The 18,576-nt window shown below is 50.7% G+C and overlaps 1 protein-coding gene across 2 annotated transcripts in view; it reads right to left on the bottom strand.

Annotated features, from left to right (window-relative positions):
• The window catches only part of Dock1 (dedicator of cytokinesis 1), a 455,412-nt gene that overhangs the window by 329,984 nt on the left and 106,852 nt on the right, over positions 1-18,576 (bottom strand). For both annotated transcript variants that reach the window (XM_047551998.1, XM_047551999.1), the window contains exons 22-23: positions 18,383-18,517; positions 10,410-10,518 (exon numbers count right to left, since the gene is read on the bottom strand). In XM_047551998.1, the coding sequence (XP_047407954.1) occupies positions 10,410-10,518; positions 18,383-18,517 (244 nt within the window). The remainder of the gene's footprint in view (positions 1-10,409; positions 10,519-18,382; positions 18,518-18,576) is intronic.

Here is an 18,576-nt window from a genome sequence, read left to right as displayed (position 1 = left end):
CATTACAGCCACACTTGAAGGTGGGTAGTGAGGCCCTCCTGCGTTGTTCTTCTCCTTTGGTATTGCGATGGTTATTTGGATCTTTTACTTTTCCACATAAACTTCAGAATCACTTTATCAATATTCACAAAATTACCAGTTGAGATTTTGGTTGTAACTGCATTGAATCTGTAAATCATGCTGAAAAGAACTGGCATCTTGGTGATATTGAGTCACTCAGCCATAAACAAGGCATCTCTTTCTTCTTATTTTGAACTCATTTGAGGGTTATGCAATTTTTAAATCAAAGTAGGCCTCAATGCCGTAGAAACTTAAAATACCCAAAGAATTGACAAACACCTATAGCAGCTGCATTTGTAAAGGTAACTGCATAAGTAAGGTGCACACCAACCTTCAGGGGCTCTGCAAGCCTGGGCTGCACCAGGTATCTCTCTGAAGAGTTCCAAGGGATGACTGCACTTGAAGATCCCAGACAAGGGTCAGTCGATGTGGGAAAGCAATGTTTCCATCAACAATTGTGCTATTAAAATGTCCAGACTTTACTTGATTATGTCCCCTCTCCATCGCTCTACAAAGCTTTTCATTATTATTTTTAGCAGCCACTATGGCGGTGCTGGGAGGATCCTAAGAGATAACATGCATCAAAAGGCTCTGGTGACTGAGAAGCTGCACAAATAGAAAGGGATTAAGATTATTTCAGGCTGCGCCATCCATCAGGACAAAGGCAGCAGATAAATTCTCTCCGAACCATATGGGAGCCTGAGTTTGGTACTTGCCTTGGCTGCATTATACAACCCATATCCAATAGCAAACTTGGTATCAGAACAAGCCCCAATAGTCAGTCAGCCAACAGCTCCCACTAAACACATACACATAGGACGAAATGCAAAACAAAATGAAAACCCGCCCTAAAAGAAGCAATGCAGTTACAAGTGGTAGGTGGACCCACACAAAGGGTGTTCAAAATGCAGCCCCTCAGGAGGGCAGGTCAGCTCCCGGTGGCCACGCAGGATGGGCTTCCCATGCCAGAGGGAGGCAGCGATGGAGGGCCGAGGTTCCCAGGAGTCAGTTTCAGGCAGTCCCAGCAACACCGCACCTCGACATCCGTGCACTCTCACAGTATCCCGCAGGTCTTGATCCAAGGCTCGGGAGACGACCAAGGCACCTCCCTTGTGCTTCCTCTCCTTCCGCAACCAATCTACCCCTGTGGCCTAAAGCTCAGACCCATGTTCTCCATCCCCTTCTCAAAACCCACAGCCCAGAGGTTCTCAACCAGGAGCAATTCACCCCCAGGTCCCACCTCAGTGGAAAGCAGCAGTGGTTGGAGACATTTGGAGACGATTGGAAAGGGCGACTGGGAATGGGCCAGAAGTACTGCTAAGTATCCCACAGTGCATAAGAGAAGAGCCACCAGTGCCAGTGGCAGCAAGGCCAGGTGGAGGCCCTGCTCGAGCCCGTCCCACAGCCTGGACACGGGACAGTGTCACCTCTGGCTTCCCCTCTTGGCTTCTCCAACCCGTTCCATAGGAAGCAGCCAAAACGTCCTCAGAGAGGCCAAGGGTGGCCTGAGCCAGCACTCTTCAGTGGTCCCACAGATCCAGGACCAGCCCACGTGCACCACCCCTCGCTCCATCCTCTCAAGGTCCTGTGTCCTCGGTGCTCACCGCCACCAGCCACCACCACACAACTTCCCACTTCTGACCAGCAAACACCTTCCTGTCTGTGACTCAACTTGAAGTGGACGCACTCCACTTTCTTTGTCTTGCTTCTCCTTTAAACCATCCTAGAACCCCCAAATGTTTCTATCCCCCCAAAACACCTCATCACTCCAACCCTTACTTTGCTTATGATGCTCCACAGAGAGGTGATGTTGGCAACTGGCTTGAAATCATGTCCGCAGTTGTAAAACCGGGTATTTATGGCAGTGGTCACTGGACTCATCTCTGCTTCACTCAGACATAAACATGAGCATACAGACTGTTCTGACATGGATCTGGAAAGCCCTCCAAGGGCTCCTGTGTTGAAGGCTGTGCCCCAAGGTAGCGGGGTTCAGGGGCAGGGCTCTAGGAAGTGACTGGATCGTGAGGGCTCCAACCTCATTGGCAGATGAATCTGCTGGCAGCTGAATGGGCCACTGGGAGGTGGGGAGGCTGTGGGACGTGGGACCTGCTTGAAGGAAGGAGGTGGCTGGTGGCATGGCGCAGAAGGCTGATTCTTGCCCCTGGACATCTCTTTCTGCTTCCCAGGCACCAAGAAATGGGCAGATTTTTCTCTGCCACGTCCTTCCACCATGATGGTCTGCCTTGCTTCAGATCCAAAGCAATGGAGTCAGCCAGCTGGGGATGGAAACCTCTGAAACCTTCAGTCAAAATAAATCCTTTGTCCTCTAAGTTGTCTATGTCAGATATTTTGTTCATAGCAACGAACAGCTGACGGACACTGAGGATGTACTGTAGGATCTGTGCTGAACCCCAGGGCCTGGCACACAGTCCAGTGAGCCTGGGAAATGACTCTCTAAATACATGAATGGCTGATGGACTGCGAGGTGCTAGCCTCCACGGACCTCCTTCCTCCTGCAGGAACATCAGTAAGTCCTGACAAAGTAAAGGGAGAAGAAAGGGCGGGGTCGCACCCTGCACTCTGGCAGGAGACTAGACAGAGATGGAGCAGCCAGAAGTGGGAGGAGTACCAGGGAGAGAGCACTAAAGGCCACGGTCTGGGCAAGAGAAGTCACTCTGGGTTCCAAAGCAGAGTGAGTGGTCAGAGGAGAGTTTAACTGCCAGTGAGCTCCATGGGTGGGGCGATGGGATGGTGATGAAGTAGCAGACTTCTTCCATCCGAAACCAAAGGCCTGCCCCTTACACGGGCAGGCACAAGAGGGCAATCAACACAGAACACCAGGCATGACATTGAAAGGAATAAGTGAATGCCACCCACTATAGATCAATGAAATCATTCATTGCAGGTTTAAAGTCCTGAAAGCAAAATTCTAGTATTCAACAATAGAAAAATTAGTTCAGTGAAAAATCATTTCATTAAGCAAATGAATGCACATCAATTCAGGCATGCGTCCTGAGTCAGCACGGAGTCATTACAGTTATAATTACGGCTACATATTCATACGGAAAGGTGCGTGGGATTGAATGATGGAAGAGCAGTAAACCAAAACTCCTCAAGGTTGTCACGGCGGCAATTCCCCAAGGCAGAGACCAGCACGGACAGAAGACCAACAGGAATGGCTGGGCTGCTCAAGGAGAGTCGGGAGACGGAAGGGCTTCCACGGCCACTGCCATCGCACTTGGGCAACTCTGGGCTGCTGCCGCAACGTGCCCTGAGCAGCAGAAACGGGCTGAGGGGAGGTCAGAAAACAGCACAGCACCCACCAGCAGCTCCAGAAGCAGGAGGTCTCCTCCCACCAGGGCAGGCTTCCCTGGGGAAGCAGCAAGAGGAGAGGAGGCCACGGGGTCTGGCAAGGGGACCCCTCCTGGCTACATGGTGGGACCCCCTGCACACCCACAGACCAATGAGCCCAGAATGAAAAACTGGCAGCAACTGGAACCGAAGTTTCACCAACAGCAAGCTTCTGACCTTCTGCAGTTGCTCTTCACGGACAGGACCCTAACTCCACCTGCCAAATCAAAATAGCCCAGAAACTGGGCAACAGAGGGCAGGAGGCCCAGGTGGAGTCCACCATCCAGGCCACACCAGCTCAGACCCTCTGCTGGTGCTCAGAGCAGCCAGAACGTTCCCAGTGCCAGCACCTAAAACTCCAAGAGTAGCCAGAAACCAGTCACGTCAGCATCACCCCAAAGCTGGTGAGAGACCAGGGACCGTGGGAGTTAGAGTTGGAATCTGCATCTTGACAAGACGTCAGGCTACTGGTGTGTACCCTGAGGTCTGGCAAGTTTCAGGTCTACAGCGCCCATGTGTCAAACTGACCATAGGCACCTCGCGCAGGGCCCGCCACCTCAGACCTGGGTGCCATTAACGCCCATGCTGACTTCTGTGTGGGGATCTATGTCCCCTGAAAGGACACATGCAAGTCTTCACCCTGGAACCTGTGAATGTGGTCTTTTTACGGAAAGTCAAGAGAGCAGAAGGTCACACTGGAGCGATTAGGCCCTAGATTCCACAGGACTGGTGTCCCTACAAAAGAGGAGAAAAGATGCCAGACAGAGACCAATGGCAAGGCCAGGGGAAATGGGGCGGAGCCTGTGTGATGCACCCGCGAGCCAAGGAAGAGGCAGCCTCCCTTGGAGGCCCAGGAGGAGCAGCCCAGCCGACACCTTCACGTCCACTTTCTCATTCCCAGAGCCTGCTGTTGTAAGCTGTTTTACTTCCACGGTCCCAGGAGACTAGCACAACTTGCAGGTTGGCTGGTCCCTTCAGCTCCTGGACTCCAGGACCTCCTCCCCAGATGGCAGGCCACTGGCGACTCTCCACCCAGTGCAAACTTTCCTGAGCTGTCAGCCTTGGCTGACCCAAAATCCATGAGTCCATCTCCTGCCAGGGTAATGTCACCCATGAAGTCCCCATCCAAACCACCAGATCCTTGCCCAGGTGAAAGAGCAGAGGCCTGAGGATGACCTGGACATGTCCACGGTCACCCTGAACTCTTCCCTGAAAGAGCAACCCTTCCGCTACCTCAAAAGAAGATGGAAGGAAGCAGGGCCGAGGAAGCCTGCAGCCCAAGGGTCCCTGACACCTCAAGCCGCTGGCTGGTCTGCAGTGGGCCATCAGCTCCCTGGCTAGTCCCTCTTCACCCGGATTCAGTCACCAGGGATCAAGCTCCCTCCTTAGCATGGCCGGCAGCTCTGGGCTGAGAAACGCAGGTCACAAAAGCAGCACTTAGAGAGGACACCGGCCTCACCACGCAACACGCAGAAAGCAGCTCAGTCCCAGGAAGCACGGGGCCAAGGGGAGCAGGACAGAACCAGAGGGCTGACGGAAACCATGGCCCAGACTCGAGTTGGACACCAGGGACCCGAGAACGGCACCGAATTACCATCTCAGGGGAGTCCCAGAGCATGGGCGTGACCTTCGCAGGACCTCAGAGCACGCGGAGATGCCTTCCAGCAAACCAGGCGGGACACACCTTGCCAAACACAGAGGGGTCAAGACAAGGAGGGTCACAGAAGTGCAGTTCACAAAAATGAGAAGGAGAAACCATCCGAGAGGTCCAAAATAGGAAGCTGGCTGTATAAATCATGACTCGACCCCGGGTGACAGGTGACCTTAAACATACGGATGAAGGGAGAACACATCCAGAAGAAAGTGAAGTTTAAAAGTGTGTGGTGTACTCACAGGAACATACACTGTACGTACTGACATGCCCATATCCTGGGCTCTACATCTGCAGATACGACCAACTGCAGATAGAAAATGTTTTTTTTTTTTTTAAATGTTTACATTGAATATAAACAATTTTTTCTCATTATTTCCTAAAGAATAAGAATAACAACTATTAACACAGCATTCACACTGCATTAGACTTTATAAGTAATCCAGGGATTAAAGTATAATATAGGAGGGGGTGTGTCATGTGCAAATACTATGTCATTCTATTTATTTGTTTGTTTGTTTTGCATGCTGGGAATCAAACCCAGGGCCTCACATAGGCCAGGCAAGTGCTCTACCACTGAGCTACAGCCCAGCGCTACTATGCCGTTTTCTATAAGGAACATGAGCATCTTTGGGTTTGGGAATCTGGGGAGGGCCTCAGAACCAGTTCCCATGGATGCTGAGGGTCACTTCGGTATACACACATGTGAATATTCATTCATAGATGTGGACATACGTGCAAGACACTAAATGAGGAGAAGAGCAGCAACTGCAAGGGCGACATGGTCCATGCTTCCTCCTCGTCTTGATCAACCCGCACATGAAGAGGAAAGCCGTGGGCCTTGGAGGAGGGGCGGGGGGAGCAGCTCCGGCTGCCAGGTCAGAGTCACCGAGAGAAGTCTCATTTCCTCCACAAGGAAATCCTGCTGTCTCTCAAGGTTATTTGTCATCAACCCTAGTACCTTCTCACTATTTTTCCTGAGGACAATAAAGTTCTAAACTTACAATATGTAAGAAGCAACATGGACCCCAGAGGCTGGCTTAGAAATAGGCAAAAAACAGCAAAAACGTCACCTAAGGAAGAATTTGGGGCAAAATGTAAGGTCAGCAAGTACAGCTAATTCAAGTCAGAGGAAATTAAAACTGTACCTCTCGGAGGGCAAAACTCACCCATCAACTGTATTTACTGAGATTACAAAACAGCTTATTTCCAACACAGCTCCTTTCTAAGAAGGCCAGATGGAAGCGGCACCATGAGGTGGTGAGAATGGAAGCAAGAGGGGGCTGCTCCCCAGGGACAGTTGCCCTCGCCCATCTGCGTGCCAACCTCAGCTTGGGGGGCCTCAAATTCAATTAATCTTCGCCCCAGTCCAATCCACATGCCTCAGCACCAGGGGCCTGGGGCTCTACAAGACAATGGAAGAAGTGCAGAAAACTAATGAGAATATTTTCATAATAAACTGCACAGGAGAGACAGGGGAAGAGCCCTGAAGACTAGTAACAGGCATGGGTTCTCAAACGTGGGTTGAAATCCATTAGCCATTCATAAAATGTGCTGTTAACCAGCAATATTCCTAGTGCAAACCATTAGTGTAGAGCAGACTAAAGGAGACAGCAATAGAAAATGCCAGAATGTGTACGGGCAGGGCTTTCCATGAACAGTTTTCAGCAACACAGACAACATGCACACATGCGTGCTCATGCATCACAAGCACATATCCAACACTCACACTCATATCACACTGTGTGAGCACATATAAACATGCCCAGGCACACATACACAGTCCTGACTAACAGGCATGTCACATACACACCTGTGCACACAGAACATAGCCATGCATGTACTCATACGTAGACTCACATAAACACAACATTCTCACACTCACATGCCACATGTATGCATATGGGCACGCATGTAAGCACACATTTATACACACAGACACACACTCACACATACCCAACACACACATGCACTCACAGACACATATACCATAAGTAAAAATCCATTTCTTATCATGGCTCATGTTCAATTTTTCTTTTTACCAAAAAATTCTGAAATTCTTAGCCCCAGACAAAGCAATGGAGTATGGTTGGGCGTGGTATGGGACAGTCTTTCCAGGATCATTCCAGAAAGAAGGCAGAAATACTTGTGGAGCTGAATTAAAATGTCAAAGCCTGTGGTAACCCTAATTGCAAGACCCCAAACACCTTGATCTAGCATAGCAACCATGAATGGTCAAGAAGAGACCACCTGTTGCCACACAGCAGGGCCACCACCCAGGTCTCCTCCTCCAAGAAAACTCGAAGCCCAGTCCCACTGACACTCGCCCTCCCTTCACGTCTCACGCGACCTTCCTGGCACACCATCGGAGCTTCTTCCCTGCTCTATGTACCGGCAGAGAAAGCCCAGGCAGGTGGGAGCTCCACAGGAGCAGGGAGGCCCTGCCTCGTTCCAGCCCTAGTCACGATGTGGACCAAAGGAACAGGCCGTTCCCCAACACCAGAGAAGAGCTGAGCAGAGCCCCACGGTTCCCTGAAGAGCAGGCCGGGGAAGACCTCGGCACAGGGGGGCTGGCTCTGGGCGAAGGGATGGGCTTCTCTTCCGCAGAGGGAAGTAAGGAGGCCAGGAGGCGCTGGCGAGAGCGGAGCGACCTTCCAGTGTGGCAGAAAAAGCAGCACCATCCACTGACCCTGGGGAGCTTCTGGAAACCACTGCTGAAGTGAACGCAGTACAGAACTCAAGGAAGGAGCGCGTGAGACTGCAGGGCACCCTGGAAGCCCCCGGTGACGCCTCCAAAACCTGAACTCGATCACCATATGACCCAGCGACTCTGCTGCTGGGTGTGCACCAGAGAAGGGAAGCCAGGGGCTCCGAGGGGTTTGCAGCCCAGGTTACAGGGCGTTGCTCGCCATGGTCACGCCCTGGAAGTGGCCCAGGCGTCCACACAGAGAAACTCCACCAGCCTTCACGGAGCAGGAGACTGACCCAAGCCACAACTCGGGCCAACGCTTACGGCCTTGCGCTCAGTGAGACAAGCCAGCCGTGGGACAAGGCTCCAGGCTCATCGCACGCACGCATGCGTGAGGGCAGTCAGACGCAGAGGCAGACAGAGGGCGTCTTCCGGGGCCGCAGCATGTGGCGGGCTTGGTCTTTGATGGGTGTGGGGTTTCAAGCGGGGCCACGAGAGGACCGTGAAGCAGAGGGCCACCGTTACAGAACAGTGAACACAGCGAGCGCCACTGAGCCGCACACTTGGAATGGGACATTCACACCACGTCACTGCAGTAAAAATGTGTTTCCAAAAGGGTTTGGCTGTAGCCCTGAGGTGGGGGCTTTAAATGAGGGGCAGTGAAGGGCACGTGGCTGATCCTGTCTCCAGAAACACCCGGATACCCCAGGGTGGGACCTGGAAGCAAAGGTGACCTGGGGCAGCCGCCACGTGGAAGGAGTAAGGGTGACAGGGTCCACGTGCCCTGTGGCCCCCTCCATGCGCCCTGTGGCCTCCTCCATGTGTCAGTCTCCCACATAATTTGATGATTCTCATAAAGACCTTCACTAAGTCAGAGGAAAAAGACAATATTGCAAACTCACATTTGAGGCCAAGTTTGTCCTGCAGCAAGGGAGCGTGGGAAACGCCTGTGCCCTCCCGTCCCTAGGCGCGAACCCTGGGGCTGACCCCAACCCGTGACTTGGCTGTGAGCAGTGGGCTGTTCCAAGAAGGTCACTCCAGGATGCTGGCTCAACAGTCAGAAAACCCCGTTCAGGTCACCCAGAGCAAGGTCACAAAGACGAGAGGGCACACCGACCTCCAGGTCACAGACGAGGGAGGCGGCAGGGCCCCCGAATCAAAGCAGTCCAAAGGGCCACCCTCTGGGAAACAATGACCCCGGGAACCGCCACAGTCCGGAGAACACCTCTGTAGGCAAAGGGACTCACAACAGTCTTCACGCGCCAACACCGCAAAACCCAGCGTCAAAATGACACAGAACCAGGGTTCCGCAAAGGCAGCCCTTGATCTCCAACGTTGAAGGAACAACTATTGTGAAATAATCCGATACAAATGAGCAGGGAGGGGGCAGCCTGTCAACAAAACCCACACGTCTGTCCTGCAGACCTGAGACCTGCATCAGGACGCGCACGTCGGCGATCCCCGGCATCTTACGACAAAACTCCCAGCGAAGGAAATTCTTCCCGTCTCCACTCACTAAAGGACCCGACTTCCAGGGAGGCAGGAAGACACAAGTCAAGCCCAATCAAATTTAATAACGTGAGAATATATTTAGCAATCTAAAATTACTTCTGGGCACGAAACTTCCTGTAATTTTTATCTATTCTTACCCAGCATGTGTCTGTTTTGCTAAAATGGCACTAGACTCAGTGGTAAATGTACCAAGCACATGGCTAATTTTAACCCTGGAACAATAAGGAAGCTTTAAGCAATACTGAGTAGCCAAAATAACTAACCTAAAACTTTAAGATACACACCACATGGCTTTTTCCACAGATCACCAATTTTTAGAGCAAACTCTTGTAAAGATGAATGACTCAGGGAGAAGTGCGCCCGGGAGGCAAGGGGACGTGAGACCGTATTCCTGCTGGTCCAGCAGGTTCCCTTGGTAACAGTGCCAGGAGAGGATCTGAACACACAGCGTCTGCTGCAGAGAGCAGGGCAAAACCGGGAAGCTGGGAAGGACTCGCCCAGGACATTCCTAAGACGACAGGCCGGGGGATGTTTTCCAAAATCGTACATGAAAAGAACATCACAAGAGACAAGGAAGAAAGGAGGCGGCCACACAGCTCGGTGGAGGGCGCCACCGTGAACCACCAGGATTCTCCTTCACTGAGGGAGTCACCGTAGGCTGCCAGCTGCAGACGCTCAGCCCTGCTGGGATGTCAGCCCCTGAATGTCGCCCAGCTGGCAAGCCCAGCGGCCAGGACAGGGGCTGCTCCCTGGGCTCTCCGAGCACCGCCCCGCCAGGGGTCCTGGGGGACTGCAGCCCTGCCACAGTGGAAGCCATCCTTGTCGCACAGGACAGCAGGGCCGGCACAGGAGGCGACGAGGGAGGCAGACGGACGGCGGGCGAACCCCTCGCGGTGCAGGCGAGGACCCCGGAGCCCAGCTGAAACCAGACTGCACTGACCGGTCAGAGCTCACACACTGCCATCCACTGCCCGTGTCCACCGAGTACATTCAGAGGGTCCTCCCGCCCAGGAGAGGGGGGCGCACCAGGGAGAAGGAGCACCGCGCTGCGGCTAGAGGACTAGCACATTCAGACCTGCGTGACCCCCAGGCGGCTCAGGTTCGGGACCCCGTCCTCCGAGTCCTCCCGAGGGCGGTGGCGCCTACCTTCACCCTGACCGTCTGGTCGGACGTGCTGCTCATCATGTCGTTGATGGAGCGGAAGAGCTGCAGCAAGGACTCCACGAAGTCGGCCTCGCCCTTGTCCTCGTACAGTCTGCAACAAAGCACATGGGACGGTGGGGCGGACGCAGGCGCTGACCCCACCTCCGCAGCCCCACTGCGCGCAAGGGGAGGCCACCCGCCAGCAGGCAGGTCAGCTCGGGCCACCTCGGCAGGCCTGCATGTGCTGCTGTTCCCGTCCCGCCTGGGACATTTCATTCACCCGAAAAACAGACAATAGGGGAGGGGGAGGCAGGGGGCCGGGGAAGGCGGGAAGGAGGTGGGCGGGAACAGGAAGAACCCACTGTACCCCACCCCACAGACCTGCCCAGCAGTCTGGTGTTTTCCTCGGGCATCTTTGAACCCATAATGCTATATAATTCACAATCACGAAGATACTTAATAGGCTAAATTTAACATGATCTTCTAACCATTTGAAAAATGACCCAACAATTCATTCAAAATGACTTCATTCATTCATCTTGAGTCGAAGTTCACTGAAAATATTTCAAGTGCAGCAGTGTATTCGATAAATTGATAAGGAAGTTGTACCTTGGTAATGTGGAGGCTGATATATGTTACTAATTGTAAATAAGCTTTGTCTATAAATTATTTATTAGTAGTTACTCCAAGTTGCTATGTTACTAAAAAGCAACGCATTTGCATTTTAAAACGTGGCAACTCTGATGTTTTATTAATACAGACTAGTTTTTCTGCCTAATTAAAAGTATACTCTACCTGAAAACTTGTGTACAATGGAAAATTCTGTAAACTAAGTGATAATTAATTACCCTAGAGGTGATCTCACATTTAAATGAGTTCCATTGTAAAGAATTCCGTGTGAAATGGGAAATTGCAACCTTGTGTATCTGTTTTGTAAATAAAATTTCCAAATAGATGTTTGCTTAAATGTTGTACCAAACAATTAAAATTATGGAGTCAAGAACTTTCACTTGCAGGTGGCAGGGAAGCATTTGGCAGACTGGCACCAACACTGGGTGAGGCTTCAAGTCTGCAGTCTTCCCCCACCCAGGGACGTTTGCCACTTCCAGGAGCCACATGGGGTGCGAGACTAAAAACCACAAGGAAACTTCTACAAGAAAGAGTAGAATTATTTTCAGTCCTCAGAGAAAATAACTTGAGCTTGGAAAATGCTAGCATGGGAGGCCCAAGATAACGGCAGACTCTAGGGTAAAACACAAAAGAACCTGGGCAAACGAAATGCAGACGGAGATTGGCCAAGGCTACCCTAGAGCCATGCGGAGGACAGTCTACAGAGCTGGGTGCTCGGCCCACATCCAGTCCAGAAGAGGGAAGGATGACTGGCCTCTGGAAGATCATACCACCTGCAGCTTCACGCTGCCAAAGGAAGTCATCCAATGCAGCAAAGACCAGACCACAGGGCCACATCAAAGAAAGAAAGAACCACAGGTGATGGAAGACCCATAGGCAGCTAACGAGAGCATCAAGCTCACTGCAATTAGCATACTTTATAACAGAGAAAAGAAAAAGATGAAATCATGCAAAACAGAAGGGAAGACGTTTTAGTAGAAAAGTGAATCTGTAAAAAAGACCAGTGGAGGGCTGGGGCCTGGGCTCAGTGGTAGGAGCACTTGCCTGGCATGCGTGAGGCCCTGGGTAAAGCACCATGAAAAAAATGAATGATTAAAATAAAGGTATTATGTACATCTATAACTAAAAAAATTTAGATGAAATAAAAAAGACAAGTGGGAATTCTAGAAGAAAAGTATAATATCTAAAATCAAGAACATAGCATATGCATCAGCCAAAAAGTAGACAAAGCAAGAGACAAAATTAGTGAAGTGGAAGACAATTCACAGGAAAAATAACCACACAGAAGGACAGGGGAAGAAACTCCTGAGAAGAGGGCTGGAAAACAAAGGTGCAGGGAAAATGGATGGAGCAGTCACAGAGCCAAGGTCAGGGGACAAGGGGCAGAGACCAGGCAGACCACCGGGACGACGGGTGGGGCCACAAGTTCCTAAAACCAATGAAGACCTTGATCCAAAGGTTCAAACGTCCAGTAGGGGATACATTCAAAGCAAAGCATTCCCATCGTCCCACAGTGAGGGCAAAAACCACAGAGACAAATGGTGACAGCAGCTGGAGATGAAGAAACCAACAGAGAGTCCAAGCTGACCTCTCACCAGCAACAACAGAAACCCAGGAGAACAGGCCAGCGCCTGGAGATCAGGAACAGCGGCCGCCCTAGACATCAACGCCAGGCGGACATACCCTCGGTCGGACACAGGACAAGATGAACAGGTTCCATGCATACAAAGCCTATAGCTGACCTCTGCTAAGGGAAAGCCCACAGGGGGTTCTTCTGACAGAAGGAAAGTGACCCAAGAGGGACACGGGGAACTGAAAGCTGGAAAGTCATCATAAATATAAAACACCCACGAATGACGACTGCACAAAATAGTAACTTCTGATGGCGCCTAAAGACGCAGATTTAAAATGCATGATAACATCAACACCAAAGAGAGGAGGGAGTCAATGGAGTTGGGAGGCGTTTTCCAGCTCCATGGAGCATCAGCACGGAGGGAGGGGGATGGCGGCAATGCGAGTGACGCTCTCTCTGGAGAGGCACGATTCCCAGGCAGTCACCAAGAGGCTGGCGGAGGAAGGCTTGCTAAAGATGGAGAGAGCAGAAAGTGGACAGAGAAGAGCAAAGTCTGATCGGTACTGAAGAAGGCAAAGAAAAGGAGAAAGGGGTATAACGAGGATGCTTAAAAGACCAGGCCGTAGCTACAGACCTGTGGAATAAAAAAAAAATCAAAACAGGGTCACTGTGTCCCTCCTCTCAAGACCAAGTAAGTGCAGCTGGCAGGCTGTACAGGAGGGTTTTTCTGCAGGCTGCCCGACAGGAACTGCCAGGAAAGGCTGCCAGGGCTGCATGCTTGCCCTGGGCCACCGCAGCCTGGTACAGGGGGCTTCTACCCAGATGCTGTGGTCCAACCCCAGACCCACACTGGCCTGCTGTTGATCACCATGACCAAGGAGCACGTTTCCAAAGTCTAACATAACCCTCCTCGTATCTGTCCTTACCGACCCCGACCTCTTTGAAGTCCATGGTCAAAATGGCAGGCCTGTCCCCATGGTAGCACTCTGCTGTCCTCACAGCAGGGTCAATCCCCAGGAAGTGTCCTGTGCCTCCTTGGAGAATTTCTTTCTGAATTTTTTAAATCTACCTTGACAAATACTATAGTATTTAATCACATTATATTTAAATGAATAAACTCATTAAAAGGATTGTCAGACCGAATGAAATAAAAATAGAGCCACACGTTGCTTAAAAGATGCATCTCAAATATAAAGGTTCCAAAAGGCTGAAAATAGGGGTAGAGAAAAAGGTATTCTGCACAAACACTAGCCAAAAGGTAAAAAGAAACTTTTTGAGTTGATTAAGAAGTAGATCCAAAAAAAAAAAAAAAAAAAAGAAGTAAGTCCATAAGGAAGACATCACAATTATGAATCTGCAGGTCTACAATAACACTGTCTCAAAATCTAGAAAGCATGATTAAAGTGTCTTCAATATATCTAACATTCTACCATCAATGTTGGTAGATAAAAATTAATAATCAGCTTTTCTGTTGCCAACCCACACATGTGGGACACATTAAGTAGTTAGATTGTACAATGATCCCTCTGAAGAATCTTTCTGTAATGAAAGACCACTAGGGAAGTCTAGAAGTTTACCTCTAGGTTTTATCAAATAAACCAGAGAAGAGTTGCCTGTCTGACCTCCTCTGAGGTGGAGGTAGGGCTGGCAACAAAGAACTCAGAGACTTGTAAACAAGTTAACTGATGAATAAAACCTCCTCATTGCTCTATTTTAAATAAGTATTTATTAACAAGGAATGAAAGGATCTTTATCTATTAACTAGGTTCTATTCTGTGACCTAAGGAATGATAGCAAAAAAGATAGCTCTGCACAACTGATTCCTGATCAATAACTATATATTCACAAAGCAAGCAGCAGATGTAGACAAGGGGCCAAGCAATAGTGAGATCTAGCTGTTTGGCTCAGAAGGTCTGCTGCAGCATCGGTCTGCTTTCTGGCTTTCTGGTTAATGTGATCCACCCACACAGAAAACACAGACAGACAAAAACCAGCCAAGAAGTGCCCCCGGCAGTCGGTAATCTTGCAGTGGGTTCCCCATGAACCAAATGTCTTGGGGCCAGAGCTTGCAAACTGCTGTTCTCATTTCAAGACAAAATGAGTTTTTTAAACAAAAAGTATGGAATCGCAAGCAAGAAAAATGGTAAGAGAACTATGATAAGCTTCCACATCTTCATCTCCTGAGTTTCACCTCTTTGTTCCTAGGAAGAATAATTACCGTCAATTATCCCAGAACTTAACAAAGCGCCTGCATGATATGAAAACACAGCAGACCGTTTTGCAAGAAGAAGAAAAATAACAGACCTCAAAAGTTTGTTCCAACTGCAAAAAGAAAAACACACTTGTCAATTCCAGCTGTGAGCACAATTGTTTTTCTCCCAAGGTAATAAATGTGTTGCAGGTAAGAAAATGAGAGCCCTGGTTTGTTTTCTTCCCCGCCTCTGAAAACGCCCCACATGAGACCTGCTTAGGGCTTGTTATAATCAACGTTCTAGACAACCGTGTGGGACACTGGACGGCGGATTCCTCCAGCAGCCTGCTCAGAACCGGAGTACTACTGCATCTGCAATCAGGCCCTTGATGTCACGGATGAAGGTTGTGGAAGGACAGCAGGGAGCTGGCGAGAGCAGGGCACAGGGGAGAGACCAAGACTCTGGCCCTGGCGCCCACAATTTTAAGGTCATTAGTTTTTCATCCCATAAAATCTGTAAGATACTAAAACATCCAACATAAGATTTAAACTGAAGAAGCTACTCATCGCACCCACACGTTGGGCTACACTGCCCTCGATGTTCTAAAGGGGTGAGGTCCCCATAGGGGGCCAAGATTCACACTCAAAAACACCAGGAGGGAAAACTAAAAGGGCCTTGAAAGTACTAAAGTCTGGGCCAGAGACCAGACTCACAAGCTCATTCTGCATTTAGAAAGATGGGAGGAAGCCAGAAGGGAGGGGATGAGGAAGGGAAGGAGGAAAGAGAAAGCAAAGGCCAGGAGGACCAGCAGGGTCCCCATGCTCCCTGGGCCCTGGACAGAAAGGGTCTGGGAAGCTAAGGAGGCCCCACCATCTTTCAGAGATACTGCTACTGTTTGTGTCCTAGACAACCTCAGCTCTTCAGACAAGCAAGTTATTGCAGCACATAAACTCAGTTCGGCACCAGGCTGGCTCCTGCTGGGACCTATCTGGGACAAAGGCAGGTGGAGGGATCCTGGTCTATACTGAGCACTTGTACACAGAGCTTCCTGGGTCGCGGGCAGAGGTCAGCTAAGTCTTCCACTCCATTTCTACATGAGCCAGTCACACTGAACTCATGTGGAGCCTCGATCATCTAAAACCAAAGGGGAGCTGCTGACAGGAGCCCCGGAGACTGACCCACAAACTAACTAGACTCCACCAAATCTGCTAGTTCTAGTGACCCACGGTGAGGAGATTCCAGCTCTGGGGCGACAGACATTCTGGGTGGCAGCTACCCCACGCACTGTACACGTCTCCAGAAACTGATTTGGGGGAAAGCATCAACAAACCCATTGAGAAGACCCTTCCTGTTCAGCTAGGGTGGTCAAGGAACAGCTCTGCCCCTGGGAGGGAGCACACAGCATGCAGAGGCAGGGAGGAGCCCTTCACAAGGAGAGGGGCTGGCACAGCTGCCCCTGCCTCGGCATCCCCCCTGCTTCCTGGAGTACAGACCTGACATCGGGAGGGCAGCAGCCACTTAGGGACCATGAGATAAAGAGACAGACCCTCAGGATGGTGAGGAAGAAAGAAAACAGGAGCGGGAAAATGAGGCCCCACACCATCCAAGTTGTGTGGGAAAAACAAATCGGATCTCATCTGGCAAAGCCGCATGTGCTGGGTTTCCTTGCTGCATGTGGCCAATCACACTGCTAACCACCACAAGGCGGGAAAGCTCAATGACTTTTATGGACCAGGGTTCAAAGAGGCTCATGCCATTTGTATTTTGAAACTGAAACAGACTGAGGAGAAAAACAGAGATGTGATTTATTACTGGTCCACCGGAGTGACCTCTATCTTTTCTAGAGAAGCATTGCTGTGTAAAAGATTTGAGCATTTTCCAGGACAACACAAAACACTGGACATCAACACACATTTCTTTTAACTACAAATCTCTGAAGGAACAGGAAAATCCTAGTGTGTCTGGAAACATACATCATCAAACCCCAGACTCAACATCAGGTGGATCACAAATTGCACAAGGTTAAAATTTTTCAAATAAAACATGAGAAAATTCACATGACCCAACTGTTGCTTTCTTTCAAGTTCATCCTTCTACTTCAGCACAAATTTTGATTTAGAGTAACCAGAGGTTTAAAATTCATAGGAGAAAACACAAAAGCAAGACAGAGGGGTCCAAGAAGTTCATTTTCGTAGAATTAAATTTACTGCGATGAAATCAGACAAAACATGGGAAAACCCAGGCTAGACGGCCTCAAACTCTTCACCCCTACCAGGGAGAAAATTGCTGATGGCTTAGACCCTTGCATAAAAGAAAGCGTAGGTCCACAGGAAGGGTCACACCCACCATAGCACGCAAAGTAAAGGAGCCTCTGCAGCAGATCTTAGTCAAGGAAGAAGCCTGATGCCGCCCAGCCTTGGGTCTTTCTACACAGCAACGACGCCCTGTCCTGTGGCTGGGCCCCTGCCCCTGGTGGCTACCACCCTTTGTGACTGCTATCTGTCTACACACGGTCAGTAATGGACCGCGGCGGCTTCAGCTCGCGTCGCATAGCTAAGAAGGGTTTTGCATTCTTTCCTTTTCTTCTGGGCACATCTGCTTCAGGCAATGGAAACTGTGAGGAGGAAATTGGAAGGTGTGAATCTGGTACCACTGCAACCACGTCTTCACTCATAAGGAGCCTGAGAGCCATGCTCTTGAAAGGCCGCAGTGTTCTCCGACTCGGAGGACGTGGACCCGCGAGGCCATCTTTGTGTGCAGAACACACTTCAGGACAAACCTGAAGCAGAATGACCAATGTCCCCCGACCCAGCTCCCAGCAGGCTGCCCCCAAAACAGCCCTGGGAGCAAGTCCACCGCAACGCCCCGCGCTCACACCGGGCTGTCCACGTCTCTTCCGTCCTAGGGTGCAGTGTGCCGGGGGGCCCGACAGAACGCACCCTCGCTTTAGCATCGTTCTTCATAAAGGTCAATGTGTAAAGTAGGAACACCACACAGTCATGACGTCCTAAATAACCCACCTCCTTCACAGCTCAAAACCAACCCCGGAGTCCCCCAGATAGTCCAGACACGTCGCTAAGCGGAAGCCCCTGAGTGTCCTCCACTGCCTGTGGAGGAGCATCTCCCTGGACACCAAGCATTATTCTGGCTGAAGGAGGGGCAGCAGGAAGCCCCAGGGTCTCCCCAAGTGAGGCGGTTTAACTTGATTCTGGCTTTTTCTTGCTGCCCCTTGTTTTACTTTCGCCTGTCCTCCTGGGGCTGTTTGCTATATGAAGATACATGGAAAAGAAGTGGCAGCCCTTGGTCAGCACCCAGCAGCACGTGGGGAGCATCACAAACGCCTCCAGCAGGCAGCGATGGCCACCAGGCAGGCTGCCCAGACCCCAGAGGCTACCTGGCCAGCTCCAGATGACTGCACAGGAGCACAGTCCGCGTGGGTGGCCCCACCCAGGCGCCCACCTCCAGGGCTCTGCTGCACTAGGAGCAAGGGGAGGAGGAGGGGAGGGAAGACCAGGGGAGAGAGGAGAGGAGGGGACGGGAGGGAGGCAGGAGGCCCCCTGGAAGGGCCTGGGGATACCCACTGGTTGAACAGGATCCGGGAGCGCACGATGAACTTGAAGATGTACTCCAGCGCTTTCATGGCCTTGTACAGCTGGTCGTTCACTCCTGGCTTGTCGGCGCTGTCCACGTAGTTCCGCAAAACCTTGGTCAGCTTCCTAGCCACAAGGGAAACGTCAGGGATAAGTCCAGAAAACTGACGCATCTTAATTCTTTT

This window comes from Sciurus carolinensis, chromosome 5 (genome assembly GCF_902686445.1).
Source record: "Sciurus carolinensis chromosome 5, mSciCar1.2, whole genome shotgun sequence".
Taxonomy (NCBI): domain Eukaryota; kingdom Metazoa; phylum Chordata; class Mammalia; order Rodentia; family Sciuridae; genus Sciurus; species Sciurus carolinensis.
Note: the sequence above shows the minus strand (reverse complement) of the source record. Positions and strands in the feature narration are given on the sequence as shown.